A 27198-nucleotide genomic window follows, 5' to 3' on the forward strand; every position below is an offset into this window, starting at 1 on the left:
ATTTTATGGTGTGGTCACATGATTTACTTCAAATTAGATTTTGTCTACTTGCTCAAAAGCACACTGAGCAATATTGGATATTAGGAGTGGACTAAAAATTAAAGATTGCTAAATCTGCAATTAGAGTTCCTATTATTACACAAGAGTCTTCTGGATTTTCATCTTGCATGGTTTTAGGATCAAGGGGAGACTTTCTGAATTTGTTTTTTTTTAAAGTGAGCTGTTAGGTTTGATTTTTAAAAAAAAATTTTGAATGGTAACAGGCCCTTTCAGCCACAAGCCGTGCCACCCAATTAATCTACAACTCTGGTACATTTTTTTTTGAGTGGTGGGGAAAATCCGGTTCTTTCCCAATCTCCCACATTTTGACCACCCAACCCATCAATCTGAATCCTTTCACCTTGTCTCAACCATTTATTGTAGTTATGTTGGAGTCCTTAATTTTACCTAAGATGTGTCTTGGGGCAGAAATGCATTCCTTTGAATACTTGGAATGACTATTCTTTATATTTTGAATGCACCTTTTCATTCATACTTAAATCCTTTGTGTTTCTCTCCCATTCTCTGTCCGAACATTAAATTACAGGAATAATTTCTTGTTCCTGGGCCTTCCTCTGATCATAATATCTCCATCTCCTCCTTTCTCTATGTTGTGTTCGTTTTCCTTGAAGGGCTCGGTCGTGAAAAGTCAGATACACACCTTTACCTCCTTTGGACACCGCGAGATTGGTGGAGTTCCTCCGCCATCTCTCTGCTTTGACTACAATCACAATGAGTGCAGACTTGTGTTTCACTTCCAACATCCTCCCTCCCCCCTACAGTTTATCTAGGATTAAATCTTTTAGGCAGCTTCTGGGTGTTAAATACTTGGAATTGAGTCTTTTCTGAAATATATGCCTGCTCTGAAATGAAGCGTATTGAATAATCAACTTGAATTCACTGTTCTTTCATGTTTCTTGAAATTGGGTCCATTTAAAGCTCCACTTTTTCCTGATCTGACAAACTTCTGAATCCCAAATTACATTAATCATTCAGTAACTGCTGTAAATTGGAGGTGCCAAATGTCTCCACTTTCTCTCGGTCATTTACATGGAGAGGTCAAGGAAAGACTCACTCTCACGCATACTCTGAAGTACAATACTTGGGCAGCCATGTACTACAGTTACAAGATTAGTCTTTGGGACTCTTTGAATTTTCTGGTTTAATTTCTACTTGGGTATTTGATTTTAAAATAATTCCTCTTTGCTCTTATTTTTTTCCTTTTTGTGCCATGCAAGAGAAAAATATCCTTCTAGTGTTGATCTGATTTTGCTTTTGTTGAACATGGCAAATCTCTAACCAGAGCATTTAGTATCATGTGACTTGCCAGAACAATATTGTCACCTCCTTTTTGAACCATGATGTTTTTTTCATGATTTTTAAAAAATCCTGGAATGGGCAGGACATGAAAAACTAAAATCAGTGGTAAGAGTTGGTGCTTTGGGTTAAATGCCTCTTTTTTTTTTGCATTTTATGATGCTGAATTGGATCCTATCCAGATTTGTCGGATTGCAGACTGGTTTGCCTGTTAGCCTAGGCTGCATGTAAGCCTGTGTAGGCTCAATTAGTAATGTTTGATTGTTGTTCCAGAGGTGAATGCCAGAGTCCCAACAAGTGAGCTGGTCATGTTTAGCTCGGAGGGAAACTGCCCATGACACACTTGGACAATTTTTTTCTTAGTAGTTGCATCAATCCTTTTCATGAAATATAGACAAATGTGTTGGGGGAAACTCAGCAGGTAAAGGCCACATCCATTAGAAGTAATAGGTAACCAATGTTTTGAGTCGATGGAAACCTGACAAAGGGGCCCAGTCTGAAATGTTGGTTACTCTTTTCTTCCTTTGGATGCGACGTGACCTGTTGAGTTTTTTTAGCAGTTTGTATGTGTTGCACTCGGCCCCTGCAGAGTTTCTTATTTAATGGCATGAAATCTGCCAATATTCTCCCCGAGAACAGTTCGCATGTTCGCCTCTGAATATTAAAGTAACAATTCTGATTCAATGAACCAATCTTTATTGGGTGGCACAGTTGGTGTAACCCTATTACAATGCCAGCAACCTGAGTTCTAATTCAGAAACACTGTCTGTAAGGAGTTTGTACATCCTACCCATGTCTGTATGGATTTCCTCTGGGTGCTCTGACTTCCTCTTACCCTTCAAAACGAGCGAGGGTTGTAGGTTAATTGGGGTATTTGGGGCAGCACAGGCTCGTGGGCCAGAAGAGTTTGTTACCATGCTGTATGTCTAAATTTAATTTAAAGAATATTTTGTTTGTCAAAACAAGATCTGGTTAAAACTGTACAAATTAGCTTTCTCACCAAAGGCAAAATGAAACATCAATGGCTGAACATAATTAGTGATTAAAAAGCAACATGATCCACAATATGTTTCAACTTGAAATGTCACTTTTTTTTCATTTGAGCGAGTCAAAGATGCTTGACAGACCGTTTCTCTGTTAATGGAGCCATTGTTTATATTTCTTTCAGATACTACATTTCCAAGGGCGCAATTGTGGATCAACTCGGAGGAGACCTCAATTCCACACCTCTCCACTGGGCAACAAGGTAAAAGTTCATGTGGAGTCACATTTGCTCAAGAGAATTCAATGGGAGAGTAAAAGCAAGTTGGGGTGTATTATGGAGCCCACACCACTACCCTAACCACTCCCTGCACCAAGCAAATGGCAGCAGTTGGAAGAATTTGAGCATTACATGCATGGAACATTAAAACAAGACTTGTGTCATCATTAATCCAAGCTGGCCTCAAAACAATGGTCAGGTTTTTAAAAAATCTTGGCCTAAAATATAATTTGGTGAAACATTTAACATCATAAAAACCATTGAAAAATTTGCGAAAGTGTTTGACAGTAAAATCCCAGGTATCCGGAATTCAAGCAATTGAGGATTAAGTAAATAAATAAAAATTAAAACAATTAAGAATTTTAAAAAAAATAAAAGCACACAAACCCCTGGTGAAGATGGGAGCAAACATTCAGCCTGCAGCAGCTGTGTGAATAAAGTTTCAATAATGTGATATTTGAATAAAATGGCGTCGCCCAGGATGAAGAGCTGGCCAATGCCGTTCACCACACTGGCGACTCTCCCAAAGTGTCTCCCTATCCCTGCCTACTAAGAGCCTTTATTTTTATTGGTATTAAGTCGATTATTAAGCCTTTATCTGTAAACTTGGAGGATGGGGTTAATTATGGTGGCAGCATGGCACAGCACTGTTAAAGCATCAGGAACTGGAGTTTAAATTTAAATGTGGCAAGTTACAGAAATGACTTGGTTAAAGTGAACTTTACATAATTAAAGTCTACAATGCTGATTTTATTCAAATAACGTTACATTTTTCACTGTCTTAATGCAGTTAGGCTTTGGAAGAGTGAGTCTCGGTCAACCAGAAAATTCACATATCTGGCATCTGCGGTCCTGTAGGTGCTGGATAATGGGGATTTTTACTGTACATAGAAATAAGGCCATTTTATTAAGACAATCTTTGTCACAGTTCATGTTCCACAAAATGATCCTCCCATGCTATTTTGTCCAAAGTTGTTGGAGTATCCTTGTGTTCCTCTCTGCCATGTTCAGCTTGCATCAGCTGTAAAATTCCACATTCTAATCACTCTGTGGGTAGATTGAGAGCATTCTTATCTACTTTTGGATTACACCATTGTTTAGGGAAGGTGAAATCGCCACACCCCTGAGGAATAATTCTTTGTGATCCAGAAATGCTCTTGGATATTTAATAGGAGGGAATTTCATAGTGGTGTATTTGTAAGCTTTTGGGCCTGATTTGGAAAATTGTATAAAATGTGATCTCGTTTTATCAAGCCCATTTACAGATTTGTATGCAGCTCTAATGAGTCACCATCTCACTGTCATTGGATTTAACAACCTAAATTGTTCTTTTACATGTTCTTCATGGCCACAGTACAACTTTGCAGGAATTCCTCAGAATAGTGTCCCTGGCCCAAGCATCTTTAGCTGCTTCATCAGTGACCTTCCTTCAATTGTAGGGACAGAACAAGAGATGTTCAGCACCATCACTCAGATAACGAAGCAGTCCACCACACAGACTTCAGTACAAACCATTGGCAACCCAAGCTCCAGATTCAAACCTCCAACATTGTTCAGGAAGCCTTCAGTGCCCAAGGCGCCTTGGGAATCCCTCCTGCCCTCTGCACCCTCCTCATCCTGGTTCCATTACCTGGTACCCCTTCAGCCAGTCTCAAGCCAGTCACCAGCAGTCCACAGCCTGGTGTGAGTCCTTTGACCGCAAGTCGCCAGCAGCACGCAGCCTGAGTGGATTCCTTGCCACGATTCTCTAACATCCTGTCACCTGTGTGTTATTCAGCTGTGAGCCCCTTGTTGGTCTGCCAGCATCCATGGGTCTTCTCCTCTGCTATTCATTCTCAAAAAGTGTTTTCCACTTTTGCTGGTGCCCAGTCCTCTGTTTCCCTGGAGTCTGCAACCCCATGAGCCCTCTGCCAGCACAGGTGCAGCCATCTTGGGCCCAGACCCCTGCAGTCACAGGAATTTTAGAATAAAACACTGTTGGCTCCTTTAGCAGGTCATTTAAAACCTGTATGGCACCATCGATAATCAGACTGGGCAGTAGAACCCTGCAGAGGAGCATTGTGTCTCTGCTCCCTGCTCTCCACAGAAGCGCATCAAAGGCAGTGCTGCCATTACAGCAGCTCCGGCAGCATCTCCTTTTCTTTTCTATTAATACCTGGGTAATATACATCCAAAATGACAAGCACAGCTTCCATCTGCATGTGTTAGGGAGAATTGTCAGTGTTGAAAGTGAGAAATAAGATGGATAAATAGATTTTCCCTTTTGTTCACTATCACTTAACTTCCCTTATCCCCAGCTCCCCACTCCCCCCCGATGGGGTTGTCCCTCCACCACTGCCTCCTCCTTCTGTACTAGAGTCAAAATATAAAATCATGTTATTAATATAATGGTGGGCTGCAATTACCCAAACGAAAATATCAAGTATCGCTGTCAGAGGAAGGCTCTGATATCTCTCCTTGAGACCCATTTGAGATTTGTGAAGTTCGTATTGCAGATATGCAGTGTTAGTTTGACATTTAATAATCTACTTGCCACAGGTTTGTCATTATTTAGATCCTTGTATCTTCTGTGTTTTATTTCTCAAGTGGAAATGCCATTGCCATCTTTAAATACACCAGCAATTCTGACTTAACTCTCCAATAGATAATTAACCAACAGTGGCAGGTATCAAGGCAAGTATTACTGGAGAAATGGGAATAAGCAGTGAGACTGCAGAATGACTGATGAACTGCTCATACCAACCTACTGAGGTTCTACTATTTATGTAACAACACTTATTTATTTTCATATGTTCTGCATATAAATAACTTGTAAATGTGTGTGCCTTATCTATGTTTGCATGTTTTCACACCGAGGACTGAAGAATGCTGTTTTGTTATTGAATGACAATATTGAACTTGAAATGTGTTTGGGCAAACCCATAACATAGCTTCATTGTGTTTAATGCAAAATATTCTTTTGTGCTTCTTGCAGGCAGGGTCATTTGTCCATGGTTGTCCATCTTATGAAATATGGGGCAGAACCTTCGTTGATTGATGGAGAAGGTTGTAGCTGCATCCACCTGGCTGCTCAGTTTGGGCACACATCCATTGTTGCATACCTGATTGCAAAAGGGCAGGTAATTTTTCAGCTTTCATTCATAGCACTGAGCAGCATCGTACTCACTTCAAGAAAAACTGGCATCATAGCTCGGCACCAAAATGTTCACTTTGTCCACTACAGTTGCATTTCTATAACTGAGCCAACAAAATACAGATGTTGGAAATCTGAAACGAAAGTGAGAGATGCTGGAAGCAAGCAACAGGTCAAGAGCATCAGAGATGAATAGATGTGTCTTTTTTCACAATACTTGTTTATATTTAAAAAAATCTTGTATTTACATAATTGTAATTTTATAGTACTAGTAATTTTACACCTTGTTCTGCATCACACTGCTGCCGCAAACCAACAAATTGCATGACACGTGTTCATGACAATAGAACATAGAACACCTCAGCACCAAACAGGCCCTTCAGCCCTCAATGTTGTGCTGACCTCTATATGCCTACAAAACTAAAAGGAAAAACGGAACCACTTCCCCCTGTCAGGAACTGTCCGTGGCCTTGTGTACTATACCACCAACACCACCCGTAAATTGGAGGAACAACACCTGATTTTCCGCCTGGGTTCTCTCTGGTTGCATGGCACAGACTTTTCTGGTTTCTGATAGCCTTCTCTCCTTTCCCCCTCCCTTCCCCCTGTCAGCTCTCTGCTCTCCAACCCTTCCTTCTCTGTTCATCTATCCATCTCTCCTCCCCTTGCTTGCTGCTGTGCCCTCCCTCCCTTTCCCACCTGTTACTTCCTGTCTTTGCTACCACACCTCCCCCTTATCCTTTTATTTGGATGCCTGCCAACATTTTTCCATGCCTTGCTGAAAAGCCTGGACAGAATACCTGTGACAAGGATGTTTCCCATGGTAGGGGATTCTTGGACAAGAGTGCATAGCTTCAGAATAAAAGGGTGTCAATTTAAAGTGGGGATGCAGAAAAATTTCTTTAGTCAGAGGGTCATGACTCTGTGGAACTTGTTCCCACAGGTGGCTGTGGAAGTGAGGTCATTGGGTGTATTTGATTAGTCAGGGCTTCATGGTTATGGAGAGGAAGATGAGGAGTAGGGCTGAGTGGTGGATAGTTCAGCTCATGGTTAGAATGGTGGAGCAAACTTGATGGGCAGATGGGCCAACTTCTACTCATATTTCGAGTGACCATAAGATATGTGAGCAGAAGAGAGCCGTTCAGCCCATCAAGTCCACTCTGTTAAGCTAGGACTATTGGACAATAGACATGTGGTTCAAAAGCAAACCCCCTTAAGGAGACATTGGGTTGTTTTTGTTCCATCAGGGATGCCAACCCACATGCTGTGGCTGAGATTTAAATTTCCTCCCTGTCGTTCTCTGCTCGGGATGTGTCTGGCAACTTAGTGCAATTGAGATTGGGGCGTGGAATAGTGGAGGGTAAATCATCCACCTCATAATGCCAAGATTTTCCATAATAACATTGGAACACCGATCCATGCTGTGATTTAAAATGAATTTCTAAACCTATTTTAATCAACTGCGCATCCAAATCACTTGCAGTTATAGAGCTCCTTGTGTGTGTTCATTTGGTGGCATTCATGTAATGTTCCATCTCAATGATCTGGGTATGGTTCATGTCAATGGATGAGTTGTGTATAAGTTCCTCAGTAGTACTTGTACCCCTTCATAGTTGTCTGATCCAATAAAACTCTGATCGCATTCTTCCAGCCAGGCTTCGGAAAATCAGATTGCATGAGTGGTGTTTTTGGAATCCCGTCATGCCATTAGGATTACACAAAATAAATATATTGAATCAAAGAGAATGGAGAAAAGTTGTTTTGACAGTTCCTATTCCAAGAAGTCAATCGGCAAAAATATTTTCATTTGGAAGTAGTCCAGAAAATGTGTGTTGAAACTTCTGGAAGGCAGCATTTTAAAGGTACAAAAACAATCTGCTGGAGGAACTAAGCAGGTCAAGCAACATCAGTGGGAGCAAATAAATTGTTCACACGGCGGATCGGAGCTCTTCGTCAAAACTCGTTTTCTCCTGTTAATGCTTTTTTTTTTTTAAATTTTTTATTTTTCACACCATAAATCACAATAGCCATGATATACACTTTTTCTTTTCCACACATTTACAGTGACTTTTTCTCCCTCCCCCCTCCCTCCTCCCAAGCCACCCCCCCACCCCCCCCCCCTCTCATCCATTTTAGGTATACAATCTAGGTTGCATTAATTCAGTTAGACAATGTTGTCATTCAACAAAAATACACCAGAAATTCTACTGAGTCCATTCTTTTCTTTTCTTCTCCTTCCATCAACTTAGGTAATGTTTGTTCCCGGTAGGTTTTCGCTATTGTATTTAATGTAAGGCTCCCATACTTGTTCGAATGTTTCAATATTATTTCTTAAACTATATGTTATTTTTTCTAATGGAATACATTTATTCATTTCTATATACCATTGTTGTATTTTCAAATTATCTTCCAATTTCCAGGTTGACATAATACATTTTTTTGCTACGGCTAGGGCTATCTTGACAAATCTTTTTTGTGTATCTTCCAAGTCAATTCCAAATTCTTTATTTTTTATGTTACTTAGGAGAAAGATCTCTGGATTCTTTGGTATATTGTTTTCTGTTATTTTATTTAATATCTGATTGAGATCATCCCAAAATTTTTCTACTCTCTCACATGTCCAGATTGCATGAATTGTTGTTCCCCTTTCTTTTTTACATCGAAAACATCTATCAGATACTGTTGGGTCCCATTTATTTAACTTTTGCGGTGTAATGTATAGTCTGTGTAACCAATTATATTGTATCATACGCAGCCTCGTATTTATTGTATTTCTCATCGTTCCAGAGCATAACTTCTCCCATGTTTCCTTTTTTATCTTTATATTTAAATCTTGTTCCCATTTTTGTTTAGTTTTACCATTTGTTTCCTCATTCTCCTTTTCTTGCAGTTTAATATACATATTTTTTATAAATCTTTTGATTAACATTGTATCTGTAATCACATATTCAAGGTTACTTCCCTCTGGTAAACTCAAGTTGCTTCCTAATTTATCTTTCAAGTAGGATCTCAGTTGGTAATATGCCAGCGCTGTATCTCCAGTTATATTGTACTTATCTCTCATTTGTTCAAAGGATAAGAATCTACTTCCTGAAAAACAATTTTCTATTCTTTTAATCCCTTTTTTTTCCCATTTTCTAAAGGCAAGGTTGTCTATTGTAAAAGGGAGTAGCTTATTTTGCGTCAATATTAGTTTTGGTATTTGGTAATTTATTTTATTTCTTTCTACATGAATCTTCTTCCATATATTGAGGAGATGGTGTAATACTGGAGAAGTTCTATGTTGTACCAATTTTTCGTCCCATTTATATAATATGTGTTCAGGTATCTTTTCCCCTATTTTATCTAATTCTAGTCTCGTCCAGTCTGGTTTTTCCCTTGTTTGATAAAAATCTGATAGGTACCTTAATTGTGCGGCTCTATAATAATTTTTGAAGTTTGGCAATTGTAAGCCTCCTTGTTTATACCATTCTGTTAATTTATCTAGTGCTATCCTCGGTTTCCCCCCTCTCCATAAAAATCTCCTTATTATTTTCTTTAACTCTTTGAAGAATTTTTCTGTCAGTTGTATTGGCAATGCCTGAAATAAGTATAGTATCCTTGGAAAAATGTTCATTTTAATACAGTTTATCCTTCCTATCAGTGTTAGTGGTAGCTCTTTCCAATGCTCTAAATCGTCCTGTAATTTTTTCATTAGTGGATTGTAATTGAGTTTATATAATTGGCCTAGATTTTTGTTTATTTGCTCACCTAGGTATCTTATTGCCTGCGTTTGCCATCTGAATGGGGATTCCTCCTTAAATTTTGAGAAATCCGCGTTATTCATAGGCATTGCTTCACTTTTATTTACGTTTATCTTGTATCCCGACACTTCTCCATATTCCTTCAATTTCTTATATAGTTCTTTTATTGATAGTTCTGGTTCTGTTAAGTACACTATCACATCATCCGCAAACAGACTGATTTTATATTCCCTGTCTTTTATTTTTATTCCTTTTATATTATTATCTCTTCTTATCGATTCTGCTAGTGGTTCTATAGCTAGCGCAAACAATAATGGTGATAGTGGGCATCCCTGCCGCGTTGACCTGCTTAAGTTAAATTGCTTTGATACATGTCCATTTACTGTCACTTTCGCTAACGGTCCCTTATATAATGCTTTAATCCAATTAATATACTTCTCCGGTAAACTGAATTTTTGCAATACTTTGAACAAGTAATTCCATTCTACTCTGTCGAAGGCCTTCTCTGCGTCTAAAGCAACTGCTACTGCCGGTGCTTTATTTCCTTCTACTGCATGAATTAAGTTAATAAATTTACAAATATTGTCTGTTGTGCGTCTTTTTTTGATAAATCCAGTTTGGTCTAAATTTACCATTTTCGGTACCTGTTCTGCTAATCTGTTCGCTAATAGTTTAGCTATTATCTTATAATCTGTGTTTAGCAGAGATATTGGTCTATATGACGCTGGTGAGAGTGGATCTTTCCCTTGTTTTAGTATCACTGTAATTATTGCTGTTTTACATGAATCTGGTAAGTTTTGTGTCTCATCAATCTGGTTGATTACATCCAGGAGGGGCGGTATTATTAGGTCTTTAAATGTTTTGTAGAATTCTATTGGGAGTCCAAAATTTGGTAAATTTTTTATTATCTCTTGTATTTCTACTGTTCCAAATGGTTCTGTTAATTTATTTTGTTCCTCTATTTGTAGTTTTGGTAGTTCAATTTTAGTCAAAAATTCATCTATTTTCCCTTCTTTCCCTTCGTTTTCGGTTCGGTATAATTGTTCATAGAATTCTCTGAAGTTTTCCTTAATTTCTTTTGGATTATATGTAATTTGTTTGTCTTTTTTCCTTGTTGCCAATACCATTTTCTTAGTTTGCTCTGTCTTAAGCTGCCATGCTAAGATTTTGTGTGTTTTTTCACCTAGTTCATAATATTTCTGTTTTGTCTTCATTATATTCTTCTCCACCTTATATGTTTGTAATGTTTCATATTTTATTTTTTTATCCGCCAATTCTCTTCTTTTGGTTGTATCTTCCTTTATTGCTAATTTTTTTTCTATGTTTATTATTTCCCTTTCCAACTGCTCTGTTTCCTGATTATAGTCCTTCTTCATCTTGGTTGCATAACTTATTATTTGCCCTCTAATGAATGCTTTCATTGCGTCCCATAGTATAAACTTATCTTCCACTGATTCCGTATTTACTTCAAAGTACATTTTTAATTGTTTTTCAATAAATTCTCTAAAATCCTGTCTTTTAAGTAGCATGGGGTTTAATCTCCATCTATACATTCTTGGAGGGATGTCCTCTAGCTCTATTGCCAATAACAGGGGTGAGTGGTCCGATAATAGTCTAGCTTTATATTCCGTTTTCCTAACTCTCCCTTGAATGTGGGCTGATAACAGGAATAGGTCTATCCTTGAGTATGTTTTATGTCTAGTCGAGTAGTATGAGTATTCCTTTTCTTTTGGGTTTTGTTTCCTCCATATGTCCACAAGTTTCATTTCTTGCATTGATTTAATTATAAATTTGGTTACTTTGTTCTTCCTGTTAATTTTTTTCCCCGTTTTATCCATATTTGGATCCAAATTCAGATTGAAATCCCCTCCTATTAGTATGTTCCCTTGCGTATTAGCTACCTTCAAAAAGATATCTTGCATAAACTTTTGATCTTCTTCGTTAGGTGAATATATATTAAGTAGATTCCAAAGCTCTGAATATATCTGACATTTTATCATAACATATCTCCCTGCTGGATCTATTATTTCCTCTTCTATTTTAAATGGCACATTTTTGCTAATTAATATAGCCACTCCTCTTGCTTTTGAATTATACGATGCTGCTGTTACATGTCCTACCCAATCTCTCTTTAATTTCTTGTGCTCCAATTCAGTTAAGTGTGTTTCTTGGACAAATGCTATGTCTATTTTTTCCTTTTTCAGTAAATTTAGTAGTTTCTTCCTTTTAATTTGGTTATGTATTCCATTAATATTTAGAGTCATATAGTTCAGCGTAGCCATTTTATATTTTGTTTATCTTCTCTTTCCGTTTTTCCATCATTACCTTTCCTCCTTTTCCATTTCTGTTTTCTTATTTTCAACTCTTTACCAGACAACATTCCTACAACATCCAACATTTTCCTTATTCTCCTATTTCTATCTTCTTTATCCCCAATCTCCCCTTCCCCTCCTGAGTTGCCCTTTATCCCTTGTCGGACAACCACATCTCCCCTCTCCATTTGGATTTGCGAATCCACTCGCAAGCGTCAACTGATTTTGCAGTGACCGCTCTTTTCCCCCACCCAGCCCCCCCCAGAAAAGATTTCGCTTTTTATATGTCACAAAGGTCACTCTTTTAATTCCCTCCTTATTCTCTCTATTCCATTACCTTCTCTTATTAATTCTTGTCTATACTCTCTATGTTTTCCTCTAATTACAGATACTTTCACATATGCCCATTGTCTCTATTCACTCTTATACCTCTTTACCCGCATACATATCAATCGTGGTCATTTTTACCCTCCTTACCCTTCTTCATCCCTCAGTCTATTTTTGTCTTTACCCACATACATATCAATCGTGATAATTTTTGCTCTCATTACCCGTCTTCATCCCTCAGTCTATTTTTGTAATTGTTCTGCAAATTTTCGTGCTTCTTCTGGATCCGAGAATAGTCTGTTTTGTTGTCCTGGAATAAATATTTTCAATACCGCAGGATGCTTCAGTGTAAATTTATATCCTTTCTTCCATAAAATCGCTTTTGCTGTATTGAACTCTTTTCTCTTCTTTAGGAGTTCAAAGCTTATATCTGGATAAATGAAGATTTTTTGCCCTTTATACTCCAGTGGTTTGTTGCCCTCTCTTACTTTTTCCATTGTCTTCTCCAGTACCTTTTCTCTTGTAGTATATCTTAGGAATTTTACTACAATAGATCTTGGTTTTTGTTGTGGTTGTGGTTTAGGGGCCAATGCTCTATGTGCCCTTTCTATTTCCATTTCTTGCTGTAGTTCTGGGCATCCTAGGGCCTTAGGGATCCATTCTTTTATAAACTCCCTCATATTCTTGCCTTCTTCATCTTCCTTAAGGCCCACTATCTTTATGTTATTTCTTCTGTTATAATTTTCCATTATATCTATTTTTTGGGCTAGTAATTCTTGTGTCTCTTTAGTTTTTTTATTAGATTCCTCCAATTTCTTTTTTAAGTCTTCTACCTCCATTTCTGCTGCTATTGCCCGTTCTTCCATCTTGTCCATTTTTTTCCCCATTTCTGTTAAGGTCATATCCATTTTATTTATTTTCTCTTCTGTGTTGTTTATTCTTCTTCTTAAATCATTGAATTCCTGTGTTTGCCATTCTTTAAATGACTCCATGTATCCTCTAACAAGAGCAAGTATATCCTTTACCTTGCCTTTCCCTTTATCTATTTCACTGTACTCTTCCTCTTCTTCTTCCTCTGGGTTGACCATCTGTTGTTTCTTTGCTGCCCTTTCCTCCTCTTCTTTCTTGTTTCCATTGTCTTCTGTGGTCTCTTCTTGCTGCAGGTGTTCTGCAGCTGTCGTTGCCGGCTGTGGAGATCGACTCCCCAGCTGGTCCCCCCTCCCGTCGGTGTGTTTTTTTGCATGCGCATCGCGCATGCGCGGTTGCGCACTTTTACTCGGCTCTGTGAGCCATTGTTGTAGTTCTTTTTCTACCAACCTGAGGTAGTGGGGCCCTCTCTCCACAGCGGGCCTCTTCGGACAGGTAAGGCCTTCACCTTTTTCCTCCGTTGTCTTCTCTTCCTCTCTTCTTTCCGTTGATTTTGATTTTTCTCCTTTTGTCTCCATCTTCTTTCCACCTTTATACTCACTTTTCTTTAACTTGTATTTCTGTGCCTTTGTATTTTCTCTTGTTTTTCCCGACTTTTCTGGAGAGGGCTGGAGTTCACCGTCCGGCCACTACTCCATCACGTGACTCCTCAGCTCCTGTTAATGCTTTGAGGGAGTCTTGACAAAGGTTTCCGACCCAAAACATTGCCCATACATTCTCTCCCACTGATGCTGCTCGACCCGCTGGGTTCCTCCAGCAGACAGTTTTCTGTTCCAGATTCCAGCATCTCTTGTGCGGCTCCAATGTTTTAAAGTAGTTTTCATATTTTGCTTACAATGAAAAAAAAAATCACTGGACATTTTCTGGACAGTTACTTGGAGTCATAACGATTGTCTCCAGCAGGGGCGGTCAACCTTTAACTGTGCATGGGGTGGATGGTGTGTCAATGGTTGAACGGTGGGTCATAATGAAATAAACACAGACATGATGTCATTGAAGTTTTCAGTCATCTCTGCTTGAAGTATGTAATGTACAAGGTATGAGCGTAACTCCCAATAATTTATCAAAAAAACAATCCACAGAAAAAGTTCAAGCAACAAGATCAACCGCATTCCTTCCAAAAACTACGATGATACATTTCAGATCAAGAATAAATAAGAAATAGAGAGATAGAACATTACAGCACAGTACAGTCCCTTCAGTCCTCTATTTTGTACCAACCGATTTATTCCTACTAACCTAACTCGTAACCCTCTATTTTTCTTTCATCCATGTGCCTGTTGAATGCTCCTCGTGTGTCAGCTTATACTGGCAAGTCGTTCCAGGCATTCACAATTCTGTGTATTTAAAAAAAAAGCTTAGCCCTGATGTCTCCCCTAAACTTCCCTCCCTTCTCCTTGCACAGACGTCCTTTCAGTGTAACAGAAGGCTGAAGACAACATTGGAGTTCATAAGGGGCGGGAATGGATCCAGAGCGGGGTGCGACAGATACCCCCTCCACCCCTATTGGCCTCCACCACAAGGCCTTCCTGTTCCCTGGGCCAGAATCACCCAGAATGTCTCCCCTCTTCCCGCCTGGCTGTGGCAGTAGCCAAACCAGCTGGGTGCCTAAGGGTGGATGAAGGGCCGCTCCTGTCTATGTGCCATGCCATCTCCTCGCGGGATGAGGTGGTACAACGGGTTGCACGTCAGGGAGTGGCCGCCGTCCGTTAAACAGCTCTGCCAAGCAACTGTCACTACTCCCTGCATTAAAAGGCTTGTACCAACCGACCCTGCCGTCTGCAAAACAGCTCGCTTCAAGAATCATTGCTGCTCCCTGCATTAGAGGGCTTGTGCCAACTAACCCTGCTGTCCACTAAACGGCTCATGCTGGAGAGCAGAGGACGCAGGTGAAGTAGCTCGCGCTGGGGTTGCGGGTCAGATGTGGCCTTCAGGCTGTTGGTTGCCCACCACTGATCTGCAGTGTAACACTGCTTTGAGATAAAGTGCAAAGTATTTTTGTTTGAATGTTAGACTGGTGGATTTTTTCCCCCAAAACTCTACGCAGTTTTTTTCATTCATCTCATGGAGTGGCTGGAGGGAAACTACTTTCATTCATTAGAATGGTGATCGTATGTCGGAGGGGAGCAAAATAGACTAGAAATTAGAGTTGTGTCTCATGGAGGGCTGAAGAGTTGTGTGCGGAGAGTGAACATAGGTTAGAACCTGTACACCAACAACAATCAGGCAAGGTTCATTTTAAACTGAGAAAATTTATCTGTTACAAACTGAAATATTAGAATATGCTAAAAAACAAGATGGAATTGGTAAAAAACACTCAGAAATGCTGGAGAAACTCAGCTGGTCTCGCAGTATCCATAGGAGATAAAGATGTATTCCTGAATAAATTCTGATGCCTCTCTGTTTTTTGCTTAAACCTTGAAGAATGGATCAGGCCCGAAATGTTGGTAATATATCTTTACCTCCTATGGACCTGTGAGACTGGCTGAGTTCCTCCAGCATTTCTGAGTGTTTTTACTACAATTATAGTGTCTGCACACTTTCAAGATGGAATTAAGTCAGAGATCAACTGTGAACTTGTGTCCCATCGATTCAGGGGACTGAGTCACCCTCTTCTGTTTCCACGTTCATGATCAAAATGACACAAGTCCAAAGTACTTTTTTCTGCAGACATCTGGAGGTTAGATTTGAATCATTGTGGAAGTTGTAACCTCTGAAGTTTGTGTGTTTTTAAAAAAATAATTGAATGTTTTCGCGAACTTTTTTCTATTTGTTTCAGGATGTAGATATGATGGACCAGAATGGAATGGCACCCCTGATGTGGGCTGCTTATCGAACACACAGGTGAGAATGATTTCAGCTCTTGAGTATCTTCCATTTCACTTTATATTGAGTATCATGGCCATTTTGAAGTGGTTTCCATGGACTTGAGTCATCATCTGGAATATGCTCCCTGCATGGGTGGAGTGACTTTTAAAGGGACTGTTTTAACCATAGAGCTATCAGTTTCTCTGAACACCCCTCCTACATCACTATTTATTTTCAGGAAAGCACTTCAGTCATCTTCCCCACCCCCCCCCCCCTCCCAGATCATATGACATAGAGCCATAAATTTCTACAGTGCAGAAATGTCTTTTGAATGTTACAATTGTCCCCACCTTATCTACTTCCTTTGGCATCTCATTCTGTGTACCCACCACTCCCAATGTGAAGTTCTCCTCAGGGCCCATCTAAATCTTTACCACTCTTGCTAACTCTTCGCAACTTCCTCATTTTAGGGGTAGTTATACATGGACACCAAATTCCAGCTATGTCAGATGCTATTTATCGTAATGTAATAAAACAGAAATCTAACATTACACAAAGTTGCCTTTAGTCTGCCTTAGGCAGACAAAGATTTGCCATCAGCATTGCCTGGCATCCCTTACACTCTGAGAAAGAGAAGCAAAAGACAGTCCTCTCAGAGTCACTGAGTGTCTGTGGATTCGCCTCCAGCCCTCCCACAGCCTCTGCAGCCACACAGTCTCCAGTTCAGTTCAAACCATCGGCAACCCGGGGCCAACACGATGAGGAAGCCTTCAGCGCCCAGAGCCCTTCAGGAGTCCTTCTTGTCCTTGGCACCCTCTCGAATCCTGGTTCCGATACCTGGTTCTCATAAACTGGTTTCCTTCAGCCCAAAGCCTGGACCTCAACTCTCCAGCTGTCCACAGCCTGTGTGGGTTCCTCGCCCACATCATAAACACCAATAAAATTATAAGGGAAATGATCCAAGAGAGAAGATGTCATTGAACAGAATAGGAACGCAAACCTGGCACTAATGATGGGCTGAATTGCCTTTACCTGTTCTGTACAATTTTGTGCAGCGATATTTGGGAGTGAACAGCTGCTGCCTTGTCTGTAGGCATGAATTCCTTACTGGAGTACAAGTCCCAGGCTCCTGCACTGTTCTGGGTGCTCTCTGGGCTTCATATACAAATACAAAATTGGACGGCACAGTTAGCGTAGCGGTTAGCGCAATGCTATTACAGCATCAGCGATCTGGGTTTGAATACACTGCTCTTGGTAAGGAGTTTGTATGTTCTCCCCATGTCTGCATAGGCTTTCTCTGGGCTCTCTGGTTTACTCCAACCCTTCAAAACATATTGGGATTGTAAGTTAATTGGGACATTTAGGTGGAATGGGCTCATGGGCCGCAGTGGCCTGTTACTGTGCTGTATGTCTCCTTTCCTCTAGCTCTCTCTTTCCCTTTTTCATTCCGTCTCCTTTCACAGAGCCAAAAATCAATTCTTGCCTCACCTCTTATCATAACTAATTAACACCTTTTGTCTGTTAGTCTGGACTCCTCCCCCTCCCTTTCTTCCTCCTTTCTCTCCCCGGTCTTTTATCAAGCACCTGCTTGATTTTTGTTTGTACCTTGAAGAGCTCAGGCCCAAAACGTTGGTAATATATCTTTACCTCCTCTGGATGCGGTGAGACTGGCTGAGTTCCTCCAGCATTTCTGTGGGGTTTTTTTAAACTATAATCACAGTGTCTGCAGACTTGCCAAGTTTCACTTCTCCGCCCTTTATCCTTGGTCTGTAACCCTGGGTCCTGCACTCTCCTTTAACTGGGAGCATCCTTCCTCTAGCCTGCTCAGTTCTATGTTTACAAATTCAATAATTAGCAATTAGTGGGACTTATTCCAAGTTTCCAGCAAAGCAGTGTGCACCCAGGCAGACATTTTACTTTTGCTGTTGCTCAAGACTTGTGTTTGACCAGAGTATTACACAATGACGCTGACTTTTCTGCTTGTATGCTACAATCCCGTGATAATAAAGGCTCATCTATAATTTACCTTCCAAATTCTTGTTGTACCTACACATTAATTTTGTGATTTCCAAAACAGATCCCAATGGACACTACATTTCATTGACTGACATCATTATACTTGTCTGTTTTTCACATTTGCTTGTATTGAATTCCATTTGGCACCTCTTTCCCCATTTTGTTTGTTTTCCTCCATAGTTTTATTTCATCTTCCACAGCGATTACTCTGTCACAGCTCTATGCAGTCAACTAACGAGGTTACATTCCACTTAGTTCCTTTATAATAGTCTTGGATATAGAATATATATGGTTGAAGTCCAGTCCCAATCAGATACTGAAAAATAAACTAAAGTAAAATATGAAAGTCTGCATACATCATGGGTGAAGTAAAAACAATGCTGGAGAAACAGCAGGTCAAACAGTGATAGGTGAAGAAGGAAGGGAGGGCATAGCAGCAAACGGGGAGGAGGGATGGCTCTGTAAATGGAGAGGGAAGGGGTGCAGAACTGAGGTAAAAAAGGAAAAGGAGGGAGAATGGAGAGTAGGCTAGCAGAAACCCAGATTCCTAACATCCGTCCTGTCCTGACATTTGTTTGTGTCTTGGAATCATGTTCGACATCTCTTGAAAACACCAGTACCGTTTGGGAAACACTGGTTCCAGGAGACCCATCTTTGCCAGCTTGCGGCAAATGTGGCAGAGCAATAAGGGCTGTCCTGCGCAAACAAATCCTACCTCCTGCAAACTCCTTGAATATCCTCCTTCCGCAATCCTTTCAAGATTGCACCTCCATTAACTGTTTCTTTTCTGCAGTCAATTAATGACCTCTCGTGATAGAACATTACAGCACATACAAGCGCTTGGATATTTTGTTTTTCATCCATGTGCCTATTTATGAGTCTCTGAACTGTTTGGATTCCATGTCCTGGTTTTCCAGGACTCCCAACAAATGTATATTCTCCAATTTTCTGGGACTGATTTTATACCCAACCACATAATGTACTTCAATATTGTAAACGTTTGCCCCTTGACCCAGTCAAGAGTAGATAGGATGAAAGATTAAACATAACCAAAGTCCAAAGGGTTAAATGCCCTTATTGTTCCAGCCTCTACCACCTCCCCAGGCAAGCCATTCCAGCTACCTACAACTCTGTAAAAATAACCTTACCCCTTAAGTCTCCTTGAGGAAACTTTCCTCCCTTCACTTTGTGGCAACGGTTGTTTTAACATGTCACTATTTTTATAGCAAGTAGTGCAGACAAAGACCCAGCAACCAATGGAGAGCATTCAATGCCGAAAGTGAGCTCTGACAATTTCTTGAAGTTTTCCAATGTCAGTAAGGTTATAAGACTTTTGTTACAAGATTAGAGCTGACTCGAGCCTCAGAGTACTGACATACACCTTTCAGAGACTGACTTAATTTCATTTTTCTGGAGCTAATAAGTAGGCTGTCTGACCCAGTTATAATGTAGTTGTTTCTGCATTTCAGTGTGGACCCCACAAGACTGCTGCTCACATTTAATGTGTCGGTGAATCTTGGGGACAAATACCACAAGAACACAGCGTTACACTGGGCAGTGCTGGCAGGAAATACTACTGTGATCAGCTTGCTCCTGGAAGCTGGAGCTAATGTAGATTCTCAGAATATCAAGGTACTCTTTAAATTAAGGATTGGAAATAATTCACAATAGTGTCTGAGGTGGCATAGTGAAAATTGACCTCATCCATCAAAGTTCAAAGTGCAATGCTATTACAACACCAAAGACCTGGCTTTTTATCTACCCCTGTCTGTGTGTTCTCCCTGTGACTGTGGGTTTTCTTGGGAGCTCCAATTTCCAAAGAAATACGGGGTGAGTAGGTTAACAGGTAATGTGGGTGGAATTGGGTGGTACGGACTCTTGTGCTAATTCTCTAGATTTAGAGAAAAATCCAGGTTGTAAAATTAATATAAAATTAATGAAGTAGGCCTTTCAGGTCTGAGGCACTTGCTTTTTCACCCCAAGGACAATCCAGACTATTACTGTTAATCACTGCTTTCAGAAATAGCCACCATTGTGAGGCGGCACAAATAACATGAAGAAGACCAGTTTCATGACTTGAGGGGTTAATATTGGCCCTGGTACACTGATGAAGATTCCTACAGCAGTTTGGGATTACAGGTGCTTCTCTACTTACGATGGGATTGCGTTCTGATCAACCCATCGTAAGTAGAAAAAGAATACTGCACCTATCGAATAACTTAGCATACCTTAAACGTGCTCAGAACACTTATCAGAGCCTACAGCTGGGAAAATTGATCTCAAAACAAAGCCTATTTTATAATTAAATGTTGAATACCTTTTATTCCACACTGGGGGGAAAAAAAAGCAATTTTTAATCTTAAAATAGAGGACCAGCCAAAACATCCATCAGCTGTTGCACAATAACCATCGTAGCCTCAATCGTAAGTGGAGCCATCGTAAGTGGAGGACCATCTGTATATAAATTTACTCGAGACCCTACAGGGCCTCTGTTTAATGTCTCTCTCAAAAGAATTGTGAAGGAGGGAGAGTGGGGGAGCAGATATTTGCAGACTTAGTCAAGTGTTTAGGGTAAACCGATTTGGGTTGAAGTGTTTCTGGTTTTCTTTATATAGTTAATTGTGATTCAATTCAATTTATTGTCTTAAAAAGTGTCATATTACATAACTTGCCTGCTGTAAGGCCGACAGATTTCCCTTCGGCAGAAATTGCTGAAGCACCTCTTACAGTCGGAGAAAGAGAAGCAAAAGAGAGTCCTCCCCGAGAGTCACTGAATGTCCATGGATTGGCTTCCAGCACTTCTGCAGCCTCTGCAGTCACACAGAGTCCAGTCCAAACAATCAGCAACCTGAGCTCCAGGTCCGAACCTCCAACACGACCAGGAGCCCTTCTGCGCCCTCGGCACCTTCTTTCATCACAGATTTGATATCCGGTACCCCTTCAGTCAGTTTTGACCTAGTCTCCAGCAGTTCACAGCCTGGTAAGAGTTCCTCAACCACAATCGCCAACAGCCAAGACATCCATCAGCTGTTGCGCGACAGTCTCCAACAGCTCACAGCCTGCATGGGTTCCTCGCCTCGAGTCACCAACATTGCTTGTGTGAGTCCTTCAGCCGCAGAACCTCTCACTGGTCCGCCACTGTAGTCGTCTCTTCTGGTTCTCCTCAGACATGGAGTGGTCTCCCTGTTTTCTGGTGCGCTGCACCAGTCCTCACTTCCCTGCAGTCTGCAACTCCTTATGGTTCCTGCCAATCATAGCGCCACCAACCTGGGACCAACCCCACGGTTCATATAGATGAGAGGTGAGAGCAATGAAATTAATGTCATGTACATTAGTTCAATGAAGGGCTACAATGAAGTTCCTCCTTGCTGCAGCCACGCTGGAATGTAAGATACACCGACTACAATAATATACATTAAACTACAATATTCCAGGACAGAAAAAAGATAATAATTAAATAGGATAGATGATGTTCACAATTAATGCAAGAAAAAGTGATGTGTCATTCATACAGACTAATATTTTGGTGGCCCCAGAGTAGTTTATGATAAGGGTAGTGTGGAGAAATTCAAATGCCTGACAGCTGTTGGATAAAATCTGTTCTTGAACCTAGTCTTCAGGCCTGAAGGTAGCAGCGAGAAGAGGTTGTGTCTCGGGTGATGGGGGCCCTTTATGATGTTGGCTGCCTTGAGGCAGCATCAAACGTAGATGTCTTCAGTGGACAGGAGATGTATAATTTACTCATTCAATACAAAAGTTTAAAAATAAATCATGTTTAAGTCAAGTGGCACAGTTAGTGTAGTGGTGAGCACAACCCATGTTGTCTATAAGGAGTTTGTATGTTCTCTCCGTGTCTCTCCGTGTCTGTGTGTGTTCCCCCCCCCCCCCCCCCACCGTTCTGGGGGGGGTTGTAGGCCAATTGGATGTAATTGGGCGTCATGGGCTCGCAGCTGTTACTGTGCTGTATGTCTAAGTTTAAAAAAAATTTAAATGCAAGTGCTGAGAATCTCAGGTATTTGCCACTGTATTAATTTTCTCATTTCATAGGGCGAAACTCCATTAGATCTTGCTAAACAGCGGAAAAATGTTTGGATGATCAGTCATTTACAGGAAGCCAGGCAGGCAAAAGGCTTTGACAGTCCTTCTCTCATAAAGAGGCTGAAGGCAGACAAGGTGAGTTGTTCATGACTCCAGTAATGTAAGCACTTTGCCACAGAAACCTACAGCAGTGAAGTCCTATCTTGTAGCCCTGTTAAATAACCATTGACAAGAACATTGGGGAAAATTATCAGCTCTGGAAACTGGTGTGGTGGGCCAAAGAGGGACAGCTTTAGTTCATAAATGCAAGTAAATGTTGGTGTCTGTAGGTTGTGCATTTGTACTTTATGTAGATTTCCTCTGAACATTCCATATTCCTCCTGAATCCCAAAATGTGTCGGGTTGGTCAGTTAATTGGTTAATAGTTGTCTAATGGGTTAAAAAAGAGTTACTGGAATTTGCATCTGTGGAGGGAAATGGAGAGTCACTGTTTTGTTCCGAGACCCAACCAGGCTGAATATGGAGAGAAGAGGGGTGAGACAAGAGACAGTGGGTGATTGGTGAACCAAGGAGTGGGTAAAGGATAATGGACAGAAGGAGCCAGGTAGGGGAGAGGAGTGAGGTAGAGATGGGAAACAAAGACGAGGCAGATGAAGCCAGGTTGGGAGGGGGTGGTGGTATTGGGAAACAGTTACTGTACGGTGATCAGCAGGAAATTTAAGGCTGCCAGTTGCTGGACTCTGCTAAGAAAGGAAAATGATAATGGGAATGATAAGTGAAGGGCAGATGGAACCAGAAAGGGGAGTGGGTGTTAGGTGGATGGAACAAGGAGGAGGAGGGTTCAATGAACATGCGTGATGTGGGTTGGGGTAGATATGGGAAAGTGAACAAAAAATGAGAGGACACCATTTTGTTGAGAAGGAGGGATGGAAACACTAGAGGTAATGGCTACCTGAAATTGGGAAACGTCAGAGTTTACACATTGGGTTGTAGACTATACAGATAGAAAATGAGGTGTTGTTCCACAGGTTTGCGTTGTCAATGGAGAAGGTTGAGGGTGGTGACGTTGGTGTGTGGATGGGAAGGGGAGTCAAATGCCAAGCAACCAGGAACTCGGAATGTTTGTGGTTGGCACCTCGCTGGCGCTCTGCAAATCGGTCTCCCTCTCTGGTCTTGGTCTTTCCCACCGAGAAGGGGCCGTATTGGGAGAACCAAATGTAGCGGGGCTTACTTCTGTTTTGTAGGTAAATATGCAAGAAATGTGCTTTGCAATCTGATGAGGAAGACTCAGCGTTGAGATCCTGAAAGTAAGGCTCACTCAGGACTTCTGATCCTATCTGACACTTTTCTGGGAATACTTCTTAAAATAGAAAAGATTTGCATGTTAACCATTTTTAAAAAACATTTCTTTCATGGGTTGTCTATTTGCATGCAAATAAACATTCATAACACCCAGAAATGAAGTTTTTGCATCAGTTAGGATAAGCTTCAGTAGTTTAAAATTGGTGAAATTAGAAAATGTGTGAAAATTTCATTTTACACTGTCCCTACATGATTAACTTTAAGGTGAGTAGGTTCCTTCTTAAACTCTGATGAATATAAACTGGACATTTTTCGGGTGAGGCTGCAGTGTTTTCATTTGCTTCTACTGGAATTGGAAGGACATCGAAAACTAGTGGCTTAAATTCAACATCTCAGCTCAGCGTGAGCTCTTTCAGATGGTCTTGAGGTCTGGTCTTGTGTTCTCCCATTTCAGTCTCATTGCAGTGCCAACATTTATTCAAGATTCCTTTATTGTCATGTAATAGTACAGAACATGTAATATTCCATGAGATTGCCTTCTGCCTGCCGTAAGGCATTTCATCACATTAGCATCACCTAGCGTCCTTACAGTATGAGAGAAAGAGAGTCTCTTCAGAGAAACTGAGTGTCCATGGACTCACCTCCAGCCACTCCCACAGCCTCTGCAGCTGCACGGATTCCTGTTTGATCAGCAACCCAAACTCTTGATCCAACCTCTGACATGTTCCTTCAGTACTCAAGGCCCTTCAGGAGCCCCTCTTGCCCTCAGCATCCTCTTGAATCCCAGCTCTGATACCCAGTTCCAATGAACCAGTCTCCTTCAGCCTGTAGCCTGTGCAGGTCCCCTGACCGCAAGTCGCCAACAGCCCGCAGCATGTGTAGGTCCCTCAGCCGCTGAGCCCTTTGCTGGTCTGCCACTGAACTATTGGGTCCTTCAGCACTGAGCCCCTCATTGGTCTGCCGCCATGATCACCATCCTGTAGGATCCTTCAGCTGTGAGCTTGATGCTGATCCGCTTTCATGGTCACCTTCCTGTAAGGGTTGTCTCCTCTGTTTTTCCTTCTCAACGGGGGGCGGTGGGGTGGTGCTCTTCCCAGTTCTAACCCCCTGCATGAAAAAGTTTTGGCTTTCCTAAGTTTGGAACAGGTCTTGGTAATTTTTTTTCTAAGTGTATGGAGTTCTACAATTATAATTAGCTTGTTTTTAATCAATAGGAATTTCGTCAGAAGGTGATGGTGGGGTCTCCGTTTTTGGTGATTTGGTTGGTGGGATTCATCGCTGACCTTGACATTGACTCCTGGCTCATCAAGGGGTTATTGTACGGTGGAGTCTGGGCCTTAGTGCAGTTCCTTTCCAAGTAAGTGATTGAAGGAGAACCTAGCATCATTGCATTGCGTGTCTTCATTCTGCCTGTTCCAACTCCTCCACGTTTCTCATTAAGTGTGAACTATTTTGCCCTCCATGTGACATCATCATGACACCGGGTGCCCAACTCCGACTGCTTCTTGTGTTCATTACAGAGCAAAGGCAGCAAACGAGGGGAGGAGGGGCTCATTTGTCCTTCCAGTCTACTCTGTTCATCAGTCACATTAAGGCTGATGTGTATGTCAGATCAACTCTCCTGCTCTATCTTCCGATGTCCATATTACTCAAAAATCTGTCAATCTCGGCTTCGAATACGCCCATTGACTGACCCTCCATGTTCCCTGTGATTCATTATCATTGGGATGGTATATCGACAAACAGAGTTTCTCCAGACCATGATGCGCACACATAATCACAAACTGTATATGTGCATAAACATTTGATATAAAGTAAATACAGTCTATAAATATAGGCTATTCAGCCATCTAATCTGCCCCATTCAATCCATTTTCCCTCTCAACTCCTTTGCCCGTGTTTCTCACAATTACCTTTGATGTCCTGGCTAATCAAGAACCTATCGATCTCTGCCTTAATTTATTGTAAAGATGCATAATGCCTTGATTAAATAAGTTTCATCTCATCGCTGTTCAAAGTGGCTGATACCTTTAGTATGAGATTATAACCCCAGTTTTAGACACTGCAGCTTGAGAAAACAGCCTCTCAGTCTCCACCTTGTTCTGCCCTCTTGGAATTATTTTTGTTTCAATGAAATCAACTTTGATATATCTTGTTCAATAACAAAACCAGAAATAATGGATGCAGCAGGTCAGGTGGCACCTGGCTTTAGATTGATGGCTTTTTATCAGGCACACATTTTTAGTTGTAGGGATTGAGGAGGGGTGGAGAGAATGAAGGCCTTTCACGGGGCAGAGACGGAGAGAGACTGAACGCATGGTTGTGCTGGATGTTGGGGGGAGGGGTAGGATGTTCTGAAGGATTGTTCTGCCTATTGAAGATTTGAGCAAAGACATTAATGAAAAGGGAAGAAGAGTGGGAAACAAAACAAAGCAGCATTGCTGGAACTGAGATACCGACAAACACCTCGGGGCCACAGCACGTTTAAGTAAAAGCTTTGATTTCTTTTCACCATGCATTACATAAGTAGTTTTTATGTACCCGCTAGCTTTTAGGAGAAATGTATGGAAGATACCAAAACGTGACAGCTCACAGGGAAGGGGGCCTGTAAAATTTGAGCAGAGTCCTGGGGTTTTGGGTGGGGGGGGCGGGTACATAGCCGAATAAAGGTTGAGAATGGCTCAATGTCCAGTCAGGTGCTGTTCTCCAAATTTCTCTGGAACAGTAAGGAATAAAAGAGCAGGGATGGAGAATTAAACTAAAGTACACATAGAAATGATGAAGGAACTTTTTCTACAATCTCAGCATCGGCAGACTTTTGTGTTTCATTCTTTTGAGAATTAAACTGACCAGCAACTGGATGCTCATGGCCTTGTGGGAAGCACTCATCCACATACTTTTTAACATGATGAGCATATCTACCTTTTCTGCTCCTTGGTCATTTTCTGTCCACTGCCCACAAATTCTTATAACAATTAACTTGCATTTCCAAGCCTTAATTATTGTCCTTTCCGCAAAAGGGAACACATTTTTGCCTGTTCACCTCACTATGTTGCTTCAAACAATTATTTCTCGGTTTCCAAAGAAAATTTCTATGCAGATACATTGTACTTCCCTACCTCTTTTATTCGCTGTTTTATCCTTGCTAAACATCAATTGTAGCATATCAAATATAGGTAGTGCAACGTTCCCAGAAAGAGGCACGAAGTTATATTTCAAGAGTTCACACTGCATGTGGTCTGTTTATCACTCTCAGCTTCACAAGCACATTCCAAGAATTATGTTTATTTAAAAAGTGAAATTAAGGTATTTACTTAAGCAAGCCTCATTCAGTGATGTGAATTACTTTACCAAATTATCAGGTCGGGGGAACCTGTGAAAACTCTGTGTGGTCACGGAGAAAGGAGGAGATTGTTGCCAGCTAGAGACAGCCCCAAATTGAGAGAGAGAGAGAGATGGGATCCTCAGCTACTCTTTCTGCCACCTTCCCTGAGATGATCTCACAGACTCGGGGTGGGGTGGGGTGGGAGGTGTAGGGAGTGGTGGCAGGAAAATGTTAAATTACAAGATCAGTACAAGCAGTCTCAGGGTAAACGTGAATTTATTTTGCCCTTGCCATCAAACATGAAGCTCTGATGGCAGCAACAATGGTAAAAGCAATAATATCAGGGACTGTTTTGTCTGTGTTTCTCTTTCAGATCGTTCTTTGATCACTCTATGCACAGTGCACTTCCTCTTGGAATCTATCTGGCAACCAAATTCTGGATGTATGCAACCTGGTTCTTCTGGCTGTGGACTGATATCTTTTCAAATGTCCAATTATTTCAGTGCAGTCTTTTTCACTTGCTGGGGCTGCACATCCTTTCCTGAAGGTCACGAGCAAAGTAGGTAGGAGTAATGGTGATCTATCGAATCCACCACTGTGTGTAAGGATTTTGTGCATTCTCTCAAGGATTGTGTGGATTTACACCTGGT

The 27198-nt window shown here is 41.1% G+C and overlaps 1 protein-coding gene across 7 annotated transcripts in view; it reads left to right on the top strand.

Annotated features, from left to right (window-relative positions):
* Positions 1-27198, top strand: part of zdhhc17 (zinc finger DHHC-type palmitoyltransferase 17) — a 155590-nt gene that overhangs the window by 59527 nt on the left and 68865 nt on the right. For all 7 annotated transcript variants that reach the window (XR_011346821.1, XR_011346820.1, XR_011346822.1 and 4 more), the window contains exons 4-10: positions 2525-2602; positions 5592-5736; positions 15839-15903; positions 19353-19515; positions 21931-22056; positions 24438-24580; positions 26922-27022. Coding sequence is in view for 1 of the 7 variants with exons in the window: in XM_069904363.1 (XP_069760464.1) it covers positions 2525-2602; positions 5592-5736; positions 15839-15903; positions 19353-19515; positions 21931-22056; positions 24438-24580; positions 26922-27022 (821 nt within the window). In the remaining 6 variants the exon portion in view is untranslated. The remainder of the gene's footprint in view (positions 1-2524; positions 2603-5591; positions 5737-15838; positions 15904-19352; positions 19516-21930; positions 22057-24437; positions 24581-26921; positions 27023-27198) is intronic.

Source organism: Narcine bancroftii, chromosome 11, assembly GCF_036971445.1.
Source record: "Narcine bancroftii isolate sNarBan1 chromosome 11, sNarBan1.hap1, whole genome shotgun sequence".
Classification (NCBI taxonomy): domain Eukaryota; kingdom Metazoa; phylum Chordata; class Chondrichthyes; order Torpediniformes; family Narcinidae; genus Narcine; species Narcine bancroftii.